Below are 22,133 nucleotides of genomic sequence, written 5' to 3' on the forward strand. Positions count from 1 at the left end.
CGTTAGTGATATTGTATACCAATAGGATGATAAAATAATAACAACATAACATTTTACAAACATTTATTTATCAAATATGAATATGATTCGCGATCCTAACGACGATTTTGTCATAAATTGACATTAAAAAGTAAGGAACACGAATATGGCAATACAAAAATAAAGAAATTAATAATATTTTTTCTACATATTATAACAGCAACATGGTTTTGGTAACATACTGAACACAATTGTGATAAAAAATGGTAAAAATATACATTATTTGTTTTCATCTCCACGCATTTTTTACATTTTAGAATGTTACCCGTTCAATTTGATTTTGGTAGATACATGTCTAGTGTTGCCAGATGTTAGATAGTCCAGTAAATGGCAAAGGAAAAATAAAGGGATTTATAATCTTCTTCGTTAATTTTACCTAATAAATAGTAGAATAGTTCGAAGTTTAAATTGATAATTAAATATGATTTCATTATCGATTCAGCCATTTAAGTACTTCTTCCTTTTTTCAACTGCAAAGATTTGGCTGCCATGATTATAATTTCAATTTACAGAAACTGGCAATACAGGACAATTTGTGTTTTTGCATCTGCTATAAACTATGGAGATGAATTTCCTTTATTTCAATTCAGCTAGTAAAATTATTGAGCTAAATAAGTATAAACTACAGTTTGCTTACGATATACAAAGATACAGGCATGCTTATACATAATACTTTTGCTTTAAATATATCAAAATAAAATATTTTATTGCTTCAGTAGAAAATGCCTATACAGTCGACTATTTTGAAAAATCACATATCTGTCATATTTTTATTTAAAATGCGCGATTATATTATAAATTACGAATATTAATTGATATTTTGTAAAAGTTGCCATGGTTTTAATATAATACTAATTATTTTCTGTAGAAAATAACCCTCTATTTTAAAACAGCCCCCTTAGAATATCCGCACACTGCAAATTAAACAGTCGGCCGACAGTTTTTTTTAATAAAAATTTTGGTTCCAATCAATGTTTTCAGTCGGTCTGATACCGGCTAAATACCTGATCTCTGTAATGTGCGTACTACCATTCATCTTCATACTGATTTATGAGCCCAAACAAACTATCGGCCGACTAAAAGTTTGCAGTTTGTGGATACTCTTAACCTATGTTTAACTAAGGGGACAAACAAGTATATAGTAATTACCTATTTAAATGTGTCTGTCTTATTTTTTATATATAAAAAAATAAGGACAAGACATGTTATAAAATGCTAGTATTCAATTTTTATGTTCAAGGGGTAATTTCCTACAGTGAGCGCAAATGTTGACCATAGATAATATCACAGATATGTCACCTCTCTGGTTGGTGGTGTTGCCAGTATCGGTGGGTTATTCTTTGGCGCAGACGGGACAAGCGAGGGTGCCCATGGGGTCCCAAGCTGGCAACACTTTGGGCTCCTGTGAGAATACTTGTAACACATCTTCTGGGACGTACTTTTTGTCGACTACCACCTATACGAAGGTTTAAAGAAAAAAATTTAAAAATACATACATGAAAAAGATGACATAAATAGCAAGGTGTTATCTCAGCATTGTATAAGTTTCTCGTTTTTAGCCTCCCAACAATTTTAATAATATTATGCATTTGTATATTCCTGATTTTTTTGTTTTTTATTATTTTTATAATCTAATATTTAAAAATATAAATAATATGTTGTAAGATAAATAAATGCACTAAAAATTATACATTTGTATATTTCTGCCTTCGAAGCTCCTAAACCAACGAACAAAGAATGTTCTGGAAACCTTCCAAAGTTTAAGAGCTACCAGAATTTTAGCTAAATATAGACTTTACTTTTCATCTCTATCCAGGTATAGAAAGTAGTTGCCTTAGCAAACAAATGATCCCTGGCTTATTGCCTATATAAAAAAAGTAATAGTAGGTATACAAAAATAAGTACATACCTCAAAGACGAACTCCCTGAACCATGGCTCGGTGAGCAGCAAGTACCCCTTGTCATACTCCTTGTCGCTGTACGAATTCTCCACGCGGAACTTCAGAGGGTTGCCTTTGTCCTGTAGAAAAGGAACACAATATTTAGTAATATTATAAATGAGGAACTTGTCTGTGTATCATGCCAACTTGATCCTTAAGAGGATGAATCAACGTCATGTAAATAAATCGGCGATGCTTCGGAAGGCACGTTACATTGCTAGCTCGCGGCAGTCATTTGAACATGTTTAGCAGTCGATACGTGTAGTCAGTAATCTGACTGACTGAAAATCTGATAATCAGTCTTACCTAGGTCCAGGGTTGTGGAGGTTGTTGGGTGTGGTTGCCCCGGTAACTGGGTGGAGGAGGTCAGATGGGTAGTCGCTTCACGTAAAAGTGGCACTCAGCTATATACCGGTTACACTAAAGCCGATCATCACATTTTAATAAAATGGCTAGGCAGATGATATTACTCACATCAGTGCCGACGGCAGTGAAGACCATGGCGTGAGTCATCCAGGAGTCGCCGTACATCAGCCGGTCGGCCTTGCTCAGACCGATCTGTACCTCCGTGTTGAACACTAGGCGGTAATCTTGACTGAAATTGAAAACAAAAAAAATGTTAAAGTAGGAAAATTTAATCTCTTTTTATGTCTTACAAAGAATTTAACGGCCAAATGTCAACTATATTGGTTCCGCACATGTGTATCGAATAAATTGACCGATTTTTTGATCCGGCAGATTTACTCCGCATTTGTATTTTGAGTAAGAATGCTTAAATAAATAATGTACAACTTTAAATCCATTACCATACATTAAGGTTCAAAATGCACTTACGCATCCAAATCCTCGAAGCCGTTCTTGCGCTCGAATCTTTTGGAGACTTCACATCCAAACCACACGGCTTCACCACCAGCGATGCTGTCCTTTACAGCCCTGTGATACAATGTCATAATTTTTATACATAGATAAATATATCCTCTCCGACTTTGGGTCATTAAAGACTATATACAATGTTAAAAACTGATATTCTGATAAGACGGTTTTCGACGGTTCGTAGTTCTAATAAGAAGGATTCAACAATGTTTAGCGCGTTGGGACGGTGGATAGGTGACTACTGACCGTCTATTTTATTCAGAACTTACCATGGGGTATTGGGTGGCCCTGGTAACTGGGTTGCAGAGATCAGATAGGTGGCCGCTACTTGTAAAAAAAACACTGGTACTCAGCTGCATCCGGTTAGACTTAGACTGGAAGGTGACCCCAACATTGTTAAGAAAGCACATCTTGCACCCCCTTGTGCTTACAAAATCAGTAGTTACATATATTTTAATTTTTTAAAATGTTTTTATATCTGTAAAAAACTTGTCAAATATGTAAATAAAATTTGTAAATAACATAACTAACTTCATAAGCGTCTCAATGGGCTGGTTGTTGTACGCAGTCTGGCGGCCTCCGACCACGTTGCCCAAACATTGTAGCGTGTACAGCTGACCGAACGGGTTCGATTCCCGCGGGTCTGATACTAGGCACACCTGGAAATATAATATTTATTATAGGAAATATATTAAAAAGGTGGTGTCAAGTGGAAAATTACATAATTATAACGGGAATGGACAAATATAGCAGTAGAGAAAGATAAAGTAAATGTGCGTTATCCATCACGGGAAAAGTGTCACTTGACTTTTGAATTTCTCCAGTGACATATTTTTGGTGCTTTCATGCATTCTGAAAAGTAGATGTTAGGGCGTCCATCACGTCGCGGCAAGTTGTCGCGCAGCGGGCGGAGCTCCGGCGCGATCTCATGGTGGCCTGGAGGGAGCGACTGTCGCAACCCAGTGCAGGGCACGCCACCATCGTGGCGGTAAGTCCCCTCTTTGAGGAGTGGCTCGGGAGGAGTCACGGCGCCCTCACGTACCGCATGACGCAGGTCCTCACCGGACACGGTTGTTTCGGGAGGTACCTGCACCGCATCGGTCGTGAGGAGGCGCCCGGGTGTCACCATTGTGCGGACAGCCCCGAGGACACGCGCTCCTCAAAGAGATGTCAGCAACCCCAGCGGGGCCCAGCAGGGCCAAGGCCTGCCGGGGCTGCGGGTTGTTCGAAAGAGATACCGCGGCCCTGGTACATAAAAGGCCTATGACGGAACACGACGGTTTTTAGTCAGTAAGAGTCTGACACTCCCTCACCGCTGCTAACCCACAGCGGGAGGGGTCATTTGATGATTTTTAACGTCGGAAAAAAAAGGGCGTCCATCACAACTCGACATCTGGGTATTGTTACAAGGGCAATCTTTAATACTCTTTTTTATGGGAAATCGTGAAATGAATAGGTCATTTGTGTGCTGTGGGTTAGGGGAGTGTCAGACTCTTACTGACTAAAGCCCCATCATGTTAATTCTGAAGCACTTTAAGTACCAAGGCCGCGGTATTCGATCAATCCCGCAGCACCGACCCTTTATACTCTGAAGGTGTAAGTGCTATCCTATCACCATATGAGTTCAAAGCCTTTTAAATAGCGACAGTAATAAATATAATATTTCTAACCTTATGATTAACATCGAAGAGCGGACGGACATGTTTCTCGTAGAACTCCTGAGGAGTGAGCAACCCGAAGCTGTTGTATGCCTTCTCCTTGTTGTAGTACTCGAACGTGAACTTTTCTGGAGGGGTACCTGTAGGAACAAGGAAGGGGCATCAATATTTTATTTATTAGGGACAAAAAATAGTTACCTACATATTACAGGGTACAATCAAAATCCTTAAACTAAATTAACAAACATCCACAGTAACCGTTCACAATATTGAAGTATTTAGCAAATTAGCTTCTATATTGGCCTTCAAATTGACGCAAATTGGTAGAATCTGCGACTTCGTGGCTGGTTATAGAAACATACAGTTAATGGCGCTACCCACCCTTATAAAGTCAAAATGATAATCTGCAAAAAAGGTGATGTAAATTTTTTGATGCCAACCTGAGTACTTCATATTTTATAATTAATTAATTCATTCATGTGTATACTAAAATCAATTACCAAATCAAAAAACAGGTAAAATATAAGGTTTGATATTATAGTTATCTTCCAGGGGATTTTATCTTACCTAGGCATGTCGCAACAATGTTGTAAATGACGCCCATCTGCACTTTGATGGCGCTCTGTATCTCCGCGTCCGATGCGTTACACTCCACCTTGTCACGCAACTCCTTGGCGTATTCACGGAGCTGCAATTAAAGATAAGAATAATGTGTTAGGAAAAATAAAATAATATATGTGTAGAAAATTGGTACAGAGGTAACTTTTGTTACGGGTGTTAATACAACTGATACCACTTTATATGGATACATTTATACACTCAGACCACAGCCATCAAAAATGTTCATCACATGGTGACCGTAATGAGAATCAAACCAGGACCGCAATATGGTGACCACTGAGCCAACTAGCCATTCATGACGTGTAAAAGTGATTTAATGTCCAACTTGCAAAATAAACGATTTCTTTTCATTTCAGCTTGCCCCAGTTGTAATTTTACTCTGCCAAGCATTTACTTACTATCCACTTGATAACATATAAAGCCAAAATATTGTTTTAATAAAAAAAAATGTTTTACGACTGTTTATTGAATATTAGATACAAGTAGTAAGTATACTTGACAGAGAAAAAGCTACCACTGCTACCAGGGATATCATCACACCACGAAAAAACTATAGTTGAGATACAGCTCTTCAATACTTCAAAAAACCTCTAATTCTTACCTTAGTCTTAATAAGCGCATTCATATGCAAACTGCGTCGCGAGCTGAACGACTCCGGGAAGCACTTCTTGGGCATCACGCCGTACTTGTTCACCAAGTTCACTATCATGTCCCATTGACCGCCATCGTTGATCGGGTCCTGGGGGTGAGATATTAAGAAAAATTTGAAGAGGATGTTTAAAATAATAATTGAAATGAGCAGGGCCCAGTTCTTGTTGAAAAGGTATTTACCTACTATTAATTGAGAAAATGACTCTCGCCTCATTATATCAAACCTACTGAACCTACTATTACTGAATAATCTAAATTCTAAATGATATTCGGTACGCAGGTCTGTCTGAGAAAGGACGAAGGCTACTTTTTATCCAGGTTGGACAGCAGTTCCCTTGGGAAACGGGATTCATGGGGAACAGCTAGTCCTCATATAAATATTATATTTGAACGAGTTATTTTTTTCGAGTTTATACACACCCCGCGGGAGATGGAAATAGGATTCTATATCTATGTCCAAGTTTTTAATTTACCTCTTTACATAATATTCTAATTGCAGTTGTTCTTAATTTAAAAATTAATTTAAAAATAGAGTTCAAAAACAAGATGACGTTATTCAAAAAGGCTAGTATTTATCAGCCTCATTGCCTATGTTTCATAACAGTACGTATAGTTCATTAATCGCGATAATGCATACAACAATGCAACATGCAGTTTGCCTAACATGCAATGTGTGTAACCTATATTTGCAAAGATATACGTTATCAGAGCAAATAAATGCACTCAGATATCTAATATTACATTCATCATCATCCTCCTGCCCTTATCCCAATTTTATTTGGGGTCGGCGCAGCATGTTTTCTTCTTCCATACTCTTCTATCTGCCGTCATCTCACAAGTAACATTCTTTCTTACCATATCTACTTTCACACAATCCATCCATCGTTTCTTTGGTCTTCCTCTTCCACTATATCCGTCCACGTTCATACTCATCACCTTCCTCACAACATGACTCTCATCCCTCCGCATCACATGCCCATACCACGACAGCCGGTTTCCACGCAGTTTTTCTGATACCGGCGCTACTTTCAAACTTTCTCTTATATACTCATTCCTCACTCTTTCCATATATATATACTTCGGCCGTTCAGAGAATGCGTTCCTGACACCTATCAGTTAGTCACGACTAGTGATGGGCACAACATAACACTGAGTTCGTTACCGTTCCTTCAAAATGAACCGCCGCATTATTTTAAGATTATTTTCGTTTTAAATTGGCGGAATCATTTGTTTTATATTTTAGTTATTTAAGTGGAAACCAAAAAAAGGTAATATTCATATAATAAAATTGTTTTATTTATTCTTTGTTACAAGTACATTGAATTGAATGTGCGAACAGAATATTAATCAGACTCCGATTTGCTTGAGGAGGTGGTGTCTTCATCATCATCTTCGCCTACATGTATAATTATATTATTATCAATAACAGAATCAATCCTGATATCTCGGTCTAACAAAAGCCGGGTAATCAAATAAAAACAGATCGAAAACACTTGAAAAACGTGGTCTATGCGCACGAAACGACAACGGACGACTGTTTTAGCGTCACAAAATGGCGGCCCATAACGCCATTTGGGGTTACCATTTTTAATCTAAGTATAAAAATGCGGTTTGGTCATAGTTTTATTTTTATATTTCATAAACGTTATAATTAAGTCTTATAGTCCATTATTTTCCAATTCTTAAAAAGAAAATCAAAACGTATTATTATATATTATAACTGTATAAGAACAGATTACGATACTTGCCTGTTATTTTTAGCACAGCACTACAAAATATAAACCGCTGACATAACCTTGTAATAGCGCAGTATAGATTTAGAAAAATATTGTTTACCAAGTTATTTGACACTCAGTTTGGCACAAAATTATAACATTCATTGATTATTGATATAATAATGTTGTTTTAATGCTCCTCAATTGTTAAAACGGTAAACAACCAGCAAAAATATTTTTATCGTAACTGCAACGCCATTGCAAAGTTACGTCGTCAGTTCAATCGCGACGTGTCAGGAACGCATTCTCTGAATGGCCGAACTATAATATCTAATATTAAATTATTTGCAATAATAAAGTACCTTCTCGGTCTTTCTCACGGTTTCTATATTTTGAGGTAACCAAGCATGTAATGATAAAAAAAAAATCGACCAAGTGCGAGTCGCACTCCAATACCATTTATCAACTAAAGGGCTAAAAAAATCACGTTTGTTGTATGGGAGGACCCTACAAAGTTTTCAAGGCAACAATAATAATACAACATCTTTAAAATGTTTTTACTGTCTAAATATCACGTTTTACGTGATAAAGCAGGTGACTGATTAACAGCGAAGTCTTAGTAACAGGGATCCATTTTCCTCCTTGGGTACGATACCCTGATATAATGCATCAAATATTTTAAAATTGCAACTTGCATGACCTCAATATTATATAATACACATTATTTCTTTAACATTTTTTCTTTGTTATTTTGTATGTATGTATAGTATGTTAAGTTAAATATTATAGTATTGTATTTATTGTTATAAGTAAGCATATGTATTAGTTTATATTTTTGTATTGTATTTTTGTTGCCTGAAATAAAGGAATAAATAAATAAAATAAAATAAATAAAATTATTATATCACTGCATTCAATGCAGTTAAAAACCACATCCTTTATTAGGTCAATGGTGCCCGATAAGTTATCGTTGAACTGGGATGGGAAAATAGAAACCACATTGAGGTAACTGTGCGTACGCAGATAGCATTATTTCCAGCGTTTTCCTTCGTGCTCTCGTGGGAAAATCCAAGCTTCAGGAAACAAAGAATAGGTTCGTAAACAAGAAGGAGAGATTTCTCCGCTGTGTGGCACTGTGACGCACGCAAATGTATGTCCTGGTATTCTCTCTACCAAACAGTAAAAAATTGCGTGCGAATATTTGAAAAATGTCCGTGAAACTGCAACCTTTGTGCGCGAAAAAATGACTGTACAAATGTTGTCGTCTTTTAGAAAAAAAATATGCTACTGTGAAAGCGCTGTTTCCCTTATGTTCCAGGACTCTCTCTCAAAGACTTTGTACTGCAGTCCCGTCATTTATACCCCTATATGTTATGTTGATATATTTTTAAGTACATAAAGACACAGTCACTCCTTGTGGCACACTGGTACTCAGCTGCATCCGATTAGACTGGTAGCCGACCCCAACATAGTTGGGAAAAGGCTCGGAAGAAGAAGAGATAAACACCACATCAACTTGTCTATGGAACATACCTTGAGCAAGAAGTTGACGAGTCTCCCTTCAAGGTGTTCCCCTTGCTTGGCGGTGGCCACGATGTTGTTCAGCCAGTAGTGAGCGCGCTCGATCTTATCCCAGAAGAAGAGGTAGCTGAGGAGGGAAACAGGAAATGTCTATAATATACCATTTGAGAGAATTTTCATTATGGATAATGATAGTGTTGGAGGTTGAAAACAAAGTAGGTACTCAATAACTAATTTATATTTGTAAGATTTTTCAAAGGAAAACCCTAGTATGTAATCTCAGGGTATATACAGGGTGTGTCGTTCACAATCACATTAAATCCTATCGCATATACTTTATGATATTCTATGGCGAATTGTAAAAAAATAACCTGATCCATTCAGTGGTTTAACCACAGGAGTCATTTTTCGTTTTTATAATTTACAACATCATTTGTGTAAAGCAGAGATAAAGTTAGGAGTATCGAATGTTTTGATAAGTTGACAGCTGTCAGTTTTCAAGGGAGAATTTCAGTTGTTTGTAATGACTGACTTTTATAATATGGTGTTCTAAATTTCGCACATTTTTATTCTATTTACTTTGTTTGAAAAATTCATTTTTTTTATTTTTACGTATTTTTCTTTTTTCTTTGTGTTAATCGATATATATTAACCAGTATATTAACGCATTTCATTTAATGTGATTATGAACGACACACCCGATATAAACAGTAATTACAATACACAGTATATACCTGGAGACATCGGTTTATATTTATTTATTTTCAAGTATGTAGTTACCTATGTATAGTCGTGGTGGCCTAGTGGGTAAAGGACCAATCTCTCAAGTATGAGGGCGCGGGTTCGATCCCAGGTCAGGCAAGTACCAATGCAACTTTTCTAAGTCTTTATGTACTTTCTAAGTATATCTTAGACACCATTGGCTGTGTTTCGGATGGCACGTTAAACTGTAGGTCCCGGCTGTCATTGAACATCCTTGGCAGTCGTTACGGGTAGTCAGAAGCCAGTAAGTCTGACACCAGTCTAACCAAGAGGTATCGGGTTGCCCGGGTAACTGGGTTGAGGAGGTCAGATAGGCAGTCGCTCCTTGTAAAGCACTGGTACTCAGCTGAATCCGGTTAGACTGGAAGCCGACCCCAACATGATTGGGAAAAAGGCTCGGAGGATGTAGTTACCTATAGTAGGTATGTTTTTATTCTTATTATGTTTTCTGTCATGTAATCATCACGTATGGTTGCAAGTGGCTTGGTAACCATCTACCCTCCATAGGTATATCTCATAAATACAATGGGCACTTATCAAGATAACAAAAATAAATCATCATACTTTATTACAAGGTTTGAGTTACAACTACTTCAGTATAAGATGAATAAACAAAAGCGTCGCATTTTGCACCCACTGTTTATACACAGGTAGACATAACATGATAACGTCTACGATCTGATTCCAAGTATTTACACTGTGTAAAATCTCTTTCTGGTGGGAAATCATCAAATGACCCAATTAATGAATATAGGTCAGACAAAACCACTGGAGCTATATTCCATTTGGGTATGCACTATTCTAAAGACATCACGGATGCAGCTTAATCATTTTTTATAGATGTTAAAAGGCCATATTAAATGGCCATTGATGATGATTTTAAAAATAATTATGACTTTTTATTAAAAAATTCAGTCTAAAAATCAATTTAAATACAATAATAAGAATAGCTTAGTTAGTGAATAGAATTATTATTTAAAGTAAAAGTTTATACCTATATACATTCAAAATGCATTAGTGTAAAAAGTCATGTGAACGAGGTAGGTAGGTAAATGGTTACCTAGTAGGTACCTAGGTAGGTAGGTAAATGGCTAAGTATTTATCTTAATGTAAACAATGTTCACATGACTTTTTACACTAATGCATTTTGAATGTATATAGGTATAAACTTATATACATTCAAAATTTACCTACCTACCTAGTAGGTACCTAGGTAGGTAGGTAGGTAGGTAGTAGGATACCTAGTAGGTAGTCATATCTTCTTAACAAATTTTTGCCAAATGTATATAATATATGCCTATTCAGTAGGTCTGAGAATCGGCTTCTGGCTCTTTTTCAAACCCCTAAATGATAAGGGTTGTTCACCCTTAACAGAAATAATTTATAAGGCAAAACAACTGGGTCAGCTAGTAAGAAATATAATCATTATGAAAATTCATACCTCTGCGAGAACTCAAATTCCTCGATGTTATACTTCTCCATGAAGGGCAGTCGCATCACATTGAGCGCAGCAAACAGCCAGCAGCGACCCGAGTTCTCTTGGTGCGTCACCGGTTTGGCTTCAGACTTGATCTGTTAATTCATATTGGACTTTATTTGTATGGGCATAAGGTATACTTTATTGTGTAAATAGGTTCTTTTTAGGTTTTTAGGCAAACCAATATTCAAAGAAACTTCTTTATAATTTTTCCTGCAGTCAAATCTTAAATCAATTTTGTTTCTCTGCATCATAAATCTATTCAGTAAGAACTGTTTCTCTAGCTTTGGAGGGCATTATAGCATATATAAAGGTTGCAAAATTATTATAAATAACAGTAACAATTCAGCCTAGCAATTATAACTATAGGCACAGTATAAAACTTGAGATTCTACTTATAAATTACCTCTACGTTAGAATTAAGAGGAAAATTAACAATTTATGCATAGAAAAACAATTTTTCTTTGATTTTTTCAATATCTTACTTTGATATTGTAGACATGTAGCGTGGTGTCAGTCTTCCTTCTACTTATAGCAACCTCGAAGGGGTCAAACCTTGTGCAAGCATTTTGAGCGAGTTCATTTTTTGGATTTGCATAGAAGTCACTTCGGAATTTGGATAAAGTGTCCAAGCTCAAGGGAACTGAAATATAAAGAAAATATGTTATTACATGAATCAATTAAGTAATTAATTTGGAAATTATAGTTTTGTCATTAAAATAGGTGATGTTGTTTTCTTCTTAAATAGTGGTCCGATGCTAGATAATTTGATTGCTGACTACTAATTTACCTATGTTTTTGCTATATTATGACAAATGCAACAATGTTGATCATAATTTGCTGAAGTTATCATTGTTTGTTGTGGTGCTTCAGCTAACATACAATTTTGATTTTCAATTTTTTTACTTAAAAAACTATAAATGTTGAGAAAATAACTGAGACCTTGAAGTTGCATGTGAGCTAGCGATAGCAACACTCTCAGTCTGTTTCTCTTGGACCACTTTAGTATCTTCTTAACAAGAACATTTTTTGCACTCATGTTTAGCTCATTTGTGGGGATACAGACTACGGCCAGCCAGTTAACAGATCTTTTTCCAAATCTACTAGGATATGTTCTCATCTTTGTCCCAGTAGATCCAATGGTATTCCATTTTTAAACCAACCCGCCACTAAAGTACTCCCCTTCATTTTAAAACGTCCAGTGCAGACTTTTAAATACAAAATACATTTTTAAATTTTGTCATAGAAATCAAACTCACTTTTGTGTTCTAGTTGTGTGCTATATCTTAGAAATTTTACGATTACACCATTGTTTACCGGTAACTTGATTATATTATTCATTTCATGGTGAGGGGATTATTGAAAAAAATTACATAATTTAGATTTTTCAATAAATATTCACTTTAAACGTTAAAATTACATACAAGAATTTGGCAAATGAGATGACATATTATTTTTTATTTCTGAGTCCTGTGGGTATTTCAGAAAAAAAGGTTTTAATTCTCTTAGCTTTTTTGTGGAATGTGCAAAATGAGGTTTTATACCATGATTTTGCTACAAACCATAAAACGAATCCTCACTGGATAAAATAAAGAACACTCATAGAGTTATTTTTATGTGGCCAGCGAAAATGACACAGCAATATTCAATTTACTCATCTCACATAATGGATTCCAAGCTTTAATTATGGTATAAAAACACAACGAGGAAAATAAATACAGGTAATAAAAAAACAAGTTTAGAAACAAAAAAAATGTCCCGGAATATTGAAATAATTTGCCTACAGCAAGAAGGTTATGTTTGAAATTCTAAATTTAAAAATACAATGTATTTATAGTGATGCGTACCTGAGGACATGGCTGCAGAAGTATTTCGTAACAAACTAAACGTCCGACACTTAAATATCACTGATGTAAGTGATTTTACTAGCATTTATTATTGAAATGAAATAAAAGATGACAAGGGATTTCCCGATGCCGGGTGGCAATAGAAACATAAACAAAATAATCTTTATGCTAACACAGATAAGGGTCAAGTACGATGCTACATTCCTATTGGTTGCGACTAGGAGTGGGAAAATGTTGCTATCCCTTACAAACTCATTCATTAACCTGTTCTAAGTGGTTCAAAAGTGCATTCTTTCGGTCATTGACCCTGGAAGCAGCTGATCTGCAGATGTCCGCAGCCTTTTAATTTTATAATAATTAAATATTCATAAAGAAACCTGGTTAAATATAAGACTTTATTTAAATTAAATGTTATTTATCATAGATTTATTTTCTTAAACTATAAGCCTTTTTATTTCATTTCTTGGAAAATAAAACGTGTTCTAAAACTTTCGCTACACTGGCAACATTGTAATTTAAGCGGGAAATTCGAAATGTTAAACGTGCAAGGTCACAAATAATATGAATAAATATTGGGAACGTAGATATACACTACTATCGATGGTTAAATTTTATAATGGCACATTAATTGATTATAATGAAATTATTATGCCAAGAAAACGACAAAATCAAACGTAATAAAGCAGCAAGTCGAAAAATCAATAACTGCGCCAAAGAATCTAATTTTACGTCTACACTTGCGCGAAAGTAAAACCTGCTGTCATAGAGGTTTTCTTCCTCAAATTATTTTATTCATTTAAAAAAGAGGTTCTTCTTATAAAAAGTGCCGGCTGTAATTCGTTAGTGATTGTAAAAATGTCGTTAAAAGCTTACGAGGATGCGTGTACTAGGGCTGAATTGTTCGGCCAGCCTTTGCCTGATAGAGAAGACTTTTTATCAAAACATAAACATTTGGATGTCGTCGAATTTGAGGAAGTTGAAATTAGAACGGCAGAGGTAATCAATGACCTTTTTTTGAACTTTATTTACAATAGATACATAACTTAATTCATTCATTGCAGTATTGGTACCTACTTACTTTTATATTCCTGTAATAATTTGTGAACTGCTTTTAATTAAGTTCATTTTACTTTTAATAATTTTATGTCATAGAATAGAATATAATAGAATAGAATATATATTTATTTGCTTGAAATATGGTTAGGTACAATATAGGTCTTACAATACAATTATGTTTCTCATATCTCGCCTCATATTCAGTATGCAAATTTTATAGGTATGAAATGGCATAGTTCTCAATTACTCAAAAATGGTAAGTTACTCAGTTACTAGAATATTAAAAAAGAAAAATAGATTGAAAGAAACGATTAATTCAGTCAGATTTTAAAGTGTAGGTATCAGTTATTATAATGTCAATGTGATCTCGAGCCAAAAGTGCTAAATTGATCGAAAATGCTCTTCCACAAAATTAGAGGAAGGGTTTGCTACGAAGATTTTTTATTAAGACCATGACCTTATGGTAATATATTTTTGGTAGGTCTTCAATACTGTATAAAACGGGATGGGTATAAAAGTAGGTAACTACTTCTGTTTTGCAGAATACTGCTATGTTGGACGACCAGATAAAGGAAGGCAGTGGAGGCCTCACAGAGTTGAATACAATTCTGGATTCTACGCAGACCAAAATCAATAAATTGAAGGTAATTAAAATCTCTTCAATTTAGGTATCTACGAAACATGGTAGATCATACTGGGCCTTTTGTTCCACGCTCTCCTCAAAGAGCAGTTAGCAAGGCTTTCAGGGCTCTTCCCTCAGGGCCGAAATCTGCTGGGGCTGCGGGATTGTTCGAAAGAGTTACCGGCTCCAGATGAATGGTTTTGGTTGGTAAATTCTGATAATCCTTCTCGTTGCACTCACAGGGTCGGCAGCTTCCTGGACTCCTTCGACTTTGCGGTAGTATACTCTTGTCCCCAAATAAGTTTTATTGAAATTGAACGATATTGAATCTCCTGACCTAATTTACTATGCACACATAAATTCTCTATTTTTTCAAAACGAAATCTTTGTATATTTTCCAGGGCGTCTGCGGCACTATAACGAACTTCTTCCGCGTGAAAATGTCAGCCAAAGACAACTTATCATACTCCAGCGAGCCCAGCTATGTAGGCCAGACAAATTACGACAAAGACTACATCCCACCAAGTTCCGACATAGGCTCTATCAACCAGGGCCTTGGTCCCGATGACAACGAAATGACGCCACGCGCGGGAAAATCAAAACAAAATGGCGGAGACATCAACACGGCTTTGGATGATTTAAAAAAGATGGAAGACCAAGAAAATTCGGCCTTGTTAGGTAAGGCAGCGGTTAAAGATATTGGAAAACAAGTAAATTCGCAAATTAGTAAGTTGGATCAGTTAATTAATCAGGCGGATAGGGCTCAGGCATCGTTGAATAGCCAAAACAAGCAAATGAGAACTTTCTTACGATAATTTTTGTTGGAGACAAATGTTCAATTTTTCGTCTTGAGCTTTGAATTGCTTGTGGTATGAAAGGAGTCCGTAATTAATCAAGTAAGTTTGGTTTTAGTAGGTAATTGCTTCATTGCCACAGTACATTTTATTTCAGATGAACGTAGATTTAACTTGAAACGCAAAAAGGGGTGTTATTTTTCTTCTCAAACAAAAAATCGTGCATTATCAGCCTAATTTCGCGCATCAACAAAAAAACGTGTTTAGAATAGTGCGTGTTTGAGAACTTTTTTGACCGATATAAAATCGTGGGAAGATTAAAATTCAGATAGTATTCGGGGAATAAATACTAATCTTGTGATCAGCGACGGTGTTTTAGGGTTATCATAAAATTACGCAGTATATCTGGAGATGAACATCTTGAAGATAAAAGGCTATTTTGTATCTGATGGGAACGACGAAACGCATTAGGACAGTAGGTATAGCAAAAAAGATCTTCGAGCCTGTGGTTATATTACGACTACGACTTGTATGGTTTTCAGTTAATGTAACAAAAGAGGCAGATCCAGATCTTCTTTTATTTATTTTGCAATAAACCAACATTTTAGGTGACATTATTTTACGGGGGAGGGGTATGTGGGACTCCCCGGTAAAGACGTTTCCGGGATACCCACTAAAAAGGCCCAGCGGCACTCCGACCTCGCCTGAGTGGAGGGGGTCTGGGAATCTATGGCGTCCAGTGCCCCAAGGTGGCACGATTCGTCTCCAAATTAAAAGGGTTCTATGCACTCAAAGAGGAAATTAGATATTTGCTGTATTTTTTGCATAGAGCACTAAGAAAGGTTGATCTGAACAATCTGCTACAATTGTTGCAAACTTTCTGCACTGTTGCTTAAGTATAAGTGGTATTTAGTAAGCGCAATGATGAGTGACAGAACGTCTACATCCTAGAAATGAGGATAGACTTCCGTTAATTTTTAGCTTCCGAACTCCTTTTGCTAAATGTACCTCTATTATATCAGAGATAGCTAAAGGTTTCAGCCTATGGTACAAAATGAAACCTAAAAAATTGGATACCTATAAAAGACTCCTACTTAACATAGTTCTTATAAGTAGACATGTGAGTAATTATCAAATGCTCTGTGGGCGCAGGGGAAGGGAGTGTTTGACTCTTAATGGTCCAGAACCGCGGTAACTTTCGAATAATCTCGGAGTCTCAGCAGGATTGGGGCCTAAGGGACCAATTTTGCTGACACCTCTATGTACTAGGTATTTCAAGGATAAAAACATAACATTTGTACTTTTGGGCGGTAGTCGAGTACAACCTGCAGCTTCTTTTATAATAATTTAAGGTTTGATTCCGTCTAAAGTTCGAGAGGTTTGATGGCAAGATCTCTTATGAATATGCTCAAGAAATGATATTATTGTTAAAAATAAAAATGTTTTGCTTGTTCTGGTTATATCACGTGCGAGTATATTGTAATTTGTAATGTATCACTCTTATGATAAAGTTGAAAATCGTGTCTTCTTATGTGTAGACAGTAAGTTCTTAAATCTTTATTACTCTACCAAATGTGTCTGTGTATCTTCAATAGCTTGGTGTGAAGCACTTGCAATTATATATTAAAGATAAGAAATGATATTAGTGTCTCCTCACACTGCAAACTTTGAGTCGGCCGATAGTTTAATCGGGCTCGTAAATCAGTGCTCGTAAAGTTTTATTAATTTGATGATGATCCGAAATTATCGTTTTTCAGGTGATTTTGGGTAATTTTTATTAAGGAAAATACTTTTGCTGTTCAATGCCTTTTAAGTATGATAGATAAGTGATGCATGGCGATTGTTTTAAAAGTCAGTGAGAATGCTTTGCTGCCTGTTAGTTAAAACTCTTCAAATATATTTTAAAATATCTTCCATATATTTATTAAAAATAGAGTACGTACCTATGTAATTTCAATAATATTACAGACCTGTAAATTATCCATTTTAAAACCTCATTATGTTCCGTGATGCCAAATATAAAATCCGTTAATTGTAAGACGCCATTTATTTATTTAAAATAATACAGATTTTTCATCTTTAACTGTTATACCTACATAATATGTCCTCAAGTAGTGTGCTGTATTTTTTTCGCTAGACTAGAAAAATGTATGAAAATCCAAACATGATTTAAAAATTGAAACAAAAATAATCTTAAGAAATGGTGCTTTCAATGCGAGTGTGATCGAAAAAAAAAAACATGAATTTGCATTAGGTGACAATATTATATGTATGTAAATGTAACCCTTTTTAAGATAACTATATGTTAAAAATTACTGTGTAACCAATAACTTAAGTAATCCTTGTTATTGTAATGTACTTGTAATGTCAAAATCGTGGGTTTATGTGGAGCAATTATTTCTATTTCTATAGGCCGTAACGTGCTCGTCATATGAATGGCTTCATTGACATTTTCTGTGCGGATTAAATTGTTTATTGTCGTTTAAATCTAGATTTAAATTATTGTCTGATCTGGGGTTATTTTCGAAGATTATGTGAACTTATAAAATAGGCTCGGTTTTTAGTCCAGAATGTGTCTCGAGGAGAAACCCGCTCGATAAAATTCGCTTGTGAGAGAGCATTGTGTCTGGTTTTGATGCAAAGTAATTTATTGTGAGTAATTTTTATTACATGTAGATTCAATTAATTTACAAACATATCTATCGCTTATATGAAACGTAACGTTTCTATGAAAACTTTCATACTTAATTATTATTATTATTGAACCAAACCTATTATCGATTTAAATACATTATTTTTGTCAATGAACTTTATTGTTTAATAACGACCTTTAGAGTACCTTATTTACTGCATGAACCGAAAAAAGTATTTGTTAAAAATCTAGGGATATTAGTATTTTCTGTGATTGCTTTCGATTTCAATTATCGAAATAAAAGTAACTAATCTTTAAAAGATTTTATATATAGAGCTTTGTTTTTTTTTTTTAGCGACGTAAAATCATCAAATGACCCCTCCCGCTGTGGGTTAGCAGCGGTGAGGGAGTGTCAGACTCTTACTGACTAAAATCGTCGTGTTCCGTCATAGGCCTTTTATGTACCAGGGCCGCGGTATCTCTTTCGAACAACCCGCAGCCCCGGCAGGCCTTGGCCCTGCTGGGCCCCGCTGGGGTTGCTGACATCTCTTTGAGGAGCGCGTGGAACAACGCGCGCCGTCGACACGGGTCTGTCGTCTAGAAAGACAGAGGGACGATGAGCCACCCGAACTCACCGCCCACAGACCCACGCCTACGGTGGCCGGGAGTCATCTCGCGACACCCGGCGCCCATGGTGTCTACCTGGTCCAGCGCGGCGGCCGGGATGAGAGGTGCGAACTCTCTGGCGTTCCGCCTCCTCCTTCTCGAGCATGACCGCTTCGCAGAAGGAGGCGACGGCATCCCATTCCCTCTCGCCCCGGACCATGGCCTGAACCAGGGCCGGACGCGAGAGGTCGCCGCCGCCCAAAGCCTCGACGAGGACCTTTATATATAGAGCTACAATTATGTCTAGATTTATTAAAATACTTCATTTACCCACGATTTTGACAAAACATACTTTAATAAGAACTTCTCCATGTCTCTATTTAAGCTTGATCTTCAAAATTATTAGCATTGTGATAAATTATTATTAGTGTCAGACACGAAAGATGTTAATATTTTTATGATTTATAGCATTATTGAAAGAAACCAAAGCTGTGATTAATCTGTGTTTTATTTATGCCCATTTACTTTTAAAATACACCATAGTTCACACAAGTGGACATTTAGAGGTCGTTAGTGATTTGCGCCACGTTCATCTTTTGTTTTCGTCTGGTTACTGACCTACGCAAAAAAATAACAGTTTAGCTTCCTCTAAACAATCTTTAAAAACGTCGCAAATCTTCCATGTACCTATGCCCCAGAGTTTCTATCGAAAGGCTACGATGATTGTAGCTTCTTAAAAAAGTATACATAAGTAAATAGACATACCTGGGTGAGATAATGGATTGGTTATTAGCTGTTTGCTACTGTTATCAATAGAATTTTCATGAGATAAAAATATTTTACCAGTTGAACACAAAAAGCTGGTTTGAATGTAACTTTAGTAAAATTTAGTTTTCTCCTTTGAACACAGGGCATGTGATCAGAAAATAGGAATAATTGAATTAGCAACTAATTCAACTGCTAAACAAAATATGCAAGTGTAAAAAGCATCCGATAATTAGATTAACTTTTTCCTGATTCCAATTGAAGATACATTTGACATTGGAGTCGTCACGCTTGAAGCAGGGCCACACAAAAACCAGGCTGTATCAACCGTGAAACTGCTGTTATATAAGAATCTGATTATTGTACCATGACCCAACATTACAGCCCAAACAGTCGAGATGCTACTAGCATTTTTAATTTTTCATCTGCTAACACTCGCAGTCGCAAACCCGTTCCACAAGTACCCATCCGTGTTTCTACTCGATGTCGGCAACGAAGAACTTGAGAAAACCAACACCGAACAGATCAGATTATCTCTTCCCGGAGGCTCTCTAGCTATAAGATATCCAGCAATCGGAAATGGTAACATCATAGGACATATTCGAGTAAGTAGCATTGACTTCGGAACGGCACTAAAAGCAAACATAGTTGACGGTGGACCTGGTTACAAATACGTAGTTATAGTATTAATGGGTAATCAAGGCGTTCCGTACGACGCCGTTGTGACAGTGCAAACAGTGAATGACGAAACTTTCAATATAGAGAATATTGGATACGCTCCAAGTGGCGGTGGTGATGTACAAGTTGAAGAAGATGCCAATAATAGCGCAGAAGATATGAGCGATGGTTCACAAGAAAACGTTTCTGTTAATGATGTACAAAGCACTAATGCTGAAGTGATGCAGTCTTCACATAACGTTTATAATTACGTTGAGAGTGATGTGACAAACCAAGAGAGTGAAATCGATGATGACGGTAATTCTGATGATGACAATGACGTGCCAAATGCTGAACTAGTAGCTGGAGACGATGATGAAACAGAAAATGATCAGCAAGCTTCACAGAACGAGTATGCTGAAGACTTAGATCAAATTGATGATCCAAATGTACAAGTGAAAGGTATAGATACTGAGGATGAAGATGATGATGAAGAAATCAGCCCAGAATTAGCACAGTCTATACCCAACGATTTTGCAGAAGACAATGAAGGATCAAGGGATGGTGAAAGTAAAGTTATGTCGAACAATGATGTATCAAGGCCTTACTTAAGCGGTGGACAAGTTTATTACCAAGAATCTGAACAAAATGAGGAAAGATCAGGTTATCAGCAACTTCCATTGGATTATGAGAGTCCAGATGAAATAAATCAGATCTTCAATGATGGGGAAATACACCATAAGTATAAAGACTCAAACAATAATATAGATAGTGATGACAGTTATGCAGTTGCATATTAAATACATTTTACTTATTATTTGTAATCAAATTGTATGTAAGAAAGTCAAGTAAAATCTATTGTAAGTAAGGTAATTTTTATTGATGTAAGATACAATATTCATAGATCATATTGTTTAAAATTGAGTAAATTTTTGGGATTAAGTGTTTTTACTTATTTTAGGCTTAAATAAGATGTTAATGATAGTGTTCTATTTGCCAAACTTTATTAGTTAAAATCATGAAGAAAAAGCATTTTTAAGATCACAATTTGTAATATTTACACCAGACATTAAATCCAAATATGTCCTAAGGATTTTCGCAAAGACTAAAATAAATCTTTCAGTCCTTGATCAAGATTGAGTAACTTCAGTAAGTCTGCCATAGAAAACAGATTATTTTTGGTAAAATATTATTGTCTGGTAATGGCAAAATGAAAAATGATGACTAAAAATTCTGTCAATTCAAAAGACATCTGATGTACTAAAAATATTTTTCAATCTGCTAGAACTAATTCTTTTGAACTAAATTGTTGATAGTCTCAAGTGTAGTTTACAAAAACTATTAGGTACCATTTCTTTTCCAGGACCTGCCCAATTCTTTTCCTAAGAAATTAAAAACTCTGTTTTGTAAATTTAGGACCTTTAACCAGTCAATTCTAAAACATAACACATGAACTCGTAACAAAAACGTCACAACCGTAACTCATTTAAAAGCCATAACTCATTTTAAAAACAACCAACAAGCAAATAAAGTAAACCTACTCAATAAAAGTTACACGAGCTAATCAAAGATGAGGTGATCTTTTCAAAATAATTTAATAGCTCTCACGAGTCACGAGAAGGTATACTCCTGTCATCCACGTGGATCTCTCAAGGTTCAGAACAATCATCACAGCTGGTAACCGATTGATATATAAAAATAAGTTTTATTCACCAAATAGGTCCGTCCTCAATTTTTACACGTGGTTTAGCTATTATAATTTTTCTTCTTTCATGTTTGAGCGTGGTTGGATTTGTTGATATTGTAAGTATTAGAAAATTGAAATTGATTTTCTTGTTGCACTCACTTATTATAGAGGATTTCTTTTACAATATACAGGCTGCATGCGTGAGACTTT

The 22,133-nt window shown here is 35.8% G+C and overlaps 2 protein-coding genes across 2 annotated transcripts; one reads left to right on the forward strand and one right to left on the reverse strand.

The window, feature by feature from the left end:
* Window positions 1-48: 48 nt before the first annotated feature.
* Window positions 49-13,262, reverse strand: LOC124639585 (bleomycin hydrolase). Its single transcript, XM_047177021.1, has 12 exons — window positions 13,105-13,262; window positions 11,743-11,900; window positions 11,222-11,352; window positions 9,031-9,145; window positions 5,733-5,870; window positions 5,078-5,198; window positions 4,523-4,650; window positions 3,384-3,511; window positions 2,814-2,912; window positions 2,454-2,574; window positions 1,949-2,059; window positions 49-1,495 (listed from the first exon to the last, which is right to left on the reverse strand). Exons 1-12 carry the CDS (start codon window positions 13,187-13,189, stop codon window positions 1,373-1,375), a joined length of 1,458 nt encoding a protein of 485 aa, XP_047032977.1. The 5' UTR covers window positions 13,190-13,262; the 3' UTR covers window positions 49-1,372.
* A 601-nt stretch (window positions 13,263-13,863) lies between these two features.
* Window positions 13,864-17,848, forward strand: LOC124639553. Its single transcript, XM_047176979.1, has 3 exons — window positions 13,864-14,100; window positions 14,703-14,804; window positions 15,184-17,848. Exons 1-3 carry the CDS (start codon window positions 13,960-13,962, stop codon window positions 15,595-15,597), a joined length of 657 nt encoding a protein of 218 aa, XP_047032935.1. The 5' UTR covers window positions 13,864-13,959; the 3' UTR covers window positions 15,598-17,848.
* Window positions 17,849-22,133: the final 4,285 nt, after the last annotated feature.

Source organism: Helicoverpa zea, chromosome 19, assembly GCF_022581195.2.
Source record: "Helicoverpa zea isolate HzStark_Cry1AcR chromosome 19, ilHelZeax1.1, whole genome shotgun sequence".
Lineage (NCBI taxonomy): Eukaryota > Metazoa > Arthropoda > Insecta > Lepidoptera > Noctuidae > Helicoverpa > Helicoverpa zea.

Excerpts from the sequence above, each read along its gene's own strand:
- LOC124639585 (XM_047177021.1), bottom strand. The coding sequence starts at position 13,189 with ATGCTAGTAAAATCACTTACATCAGTGATATTTAAGTGTCGGACGTTT. Across the intron at positions 11,901-13,104 it reads TTCTGCAGCCATGTCCTCAG|TTCCCTTGAGCTTGGACACT; the intron begins GTACGCATCACT and ends TTTATATTTCAG. Across the intron at positions 1,496-1,948 it reads TCAGGGAGTTCGTCTTTGAG|GTGGTAGTCGACAAAAAGTA; the intron begins GTATGTACTTAT and ends ACCTTCGTATAG.
- LOC124639553 (XM_047176979.1), top strand. The coding sequence starts at position 13,960 with ATGTCGTTAAAAGCTTACGAGGATGCGTGTACTAGGGCTGAATTGTTC. Across the intron at positions 14,101-14,702 it reads TTGAAATTAGAACGGCAGAG|AATACTGCTATGTTGGACGA; the intron begins GTAATCAATGAC and ends TCTGTTTTGCAG. Across the intron at positions 14,805-15,183 it reads CCAAAATCAATAAATTGAAG|GGCGTCTGCGGCACTATAAC; the intron begins GTAATTAAAATC and ends TATATTTTCCAG.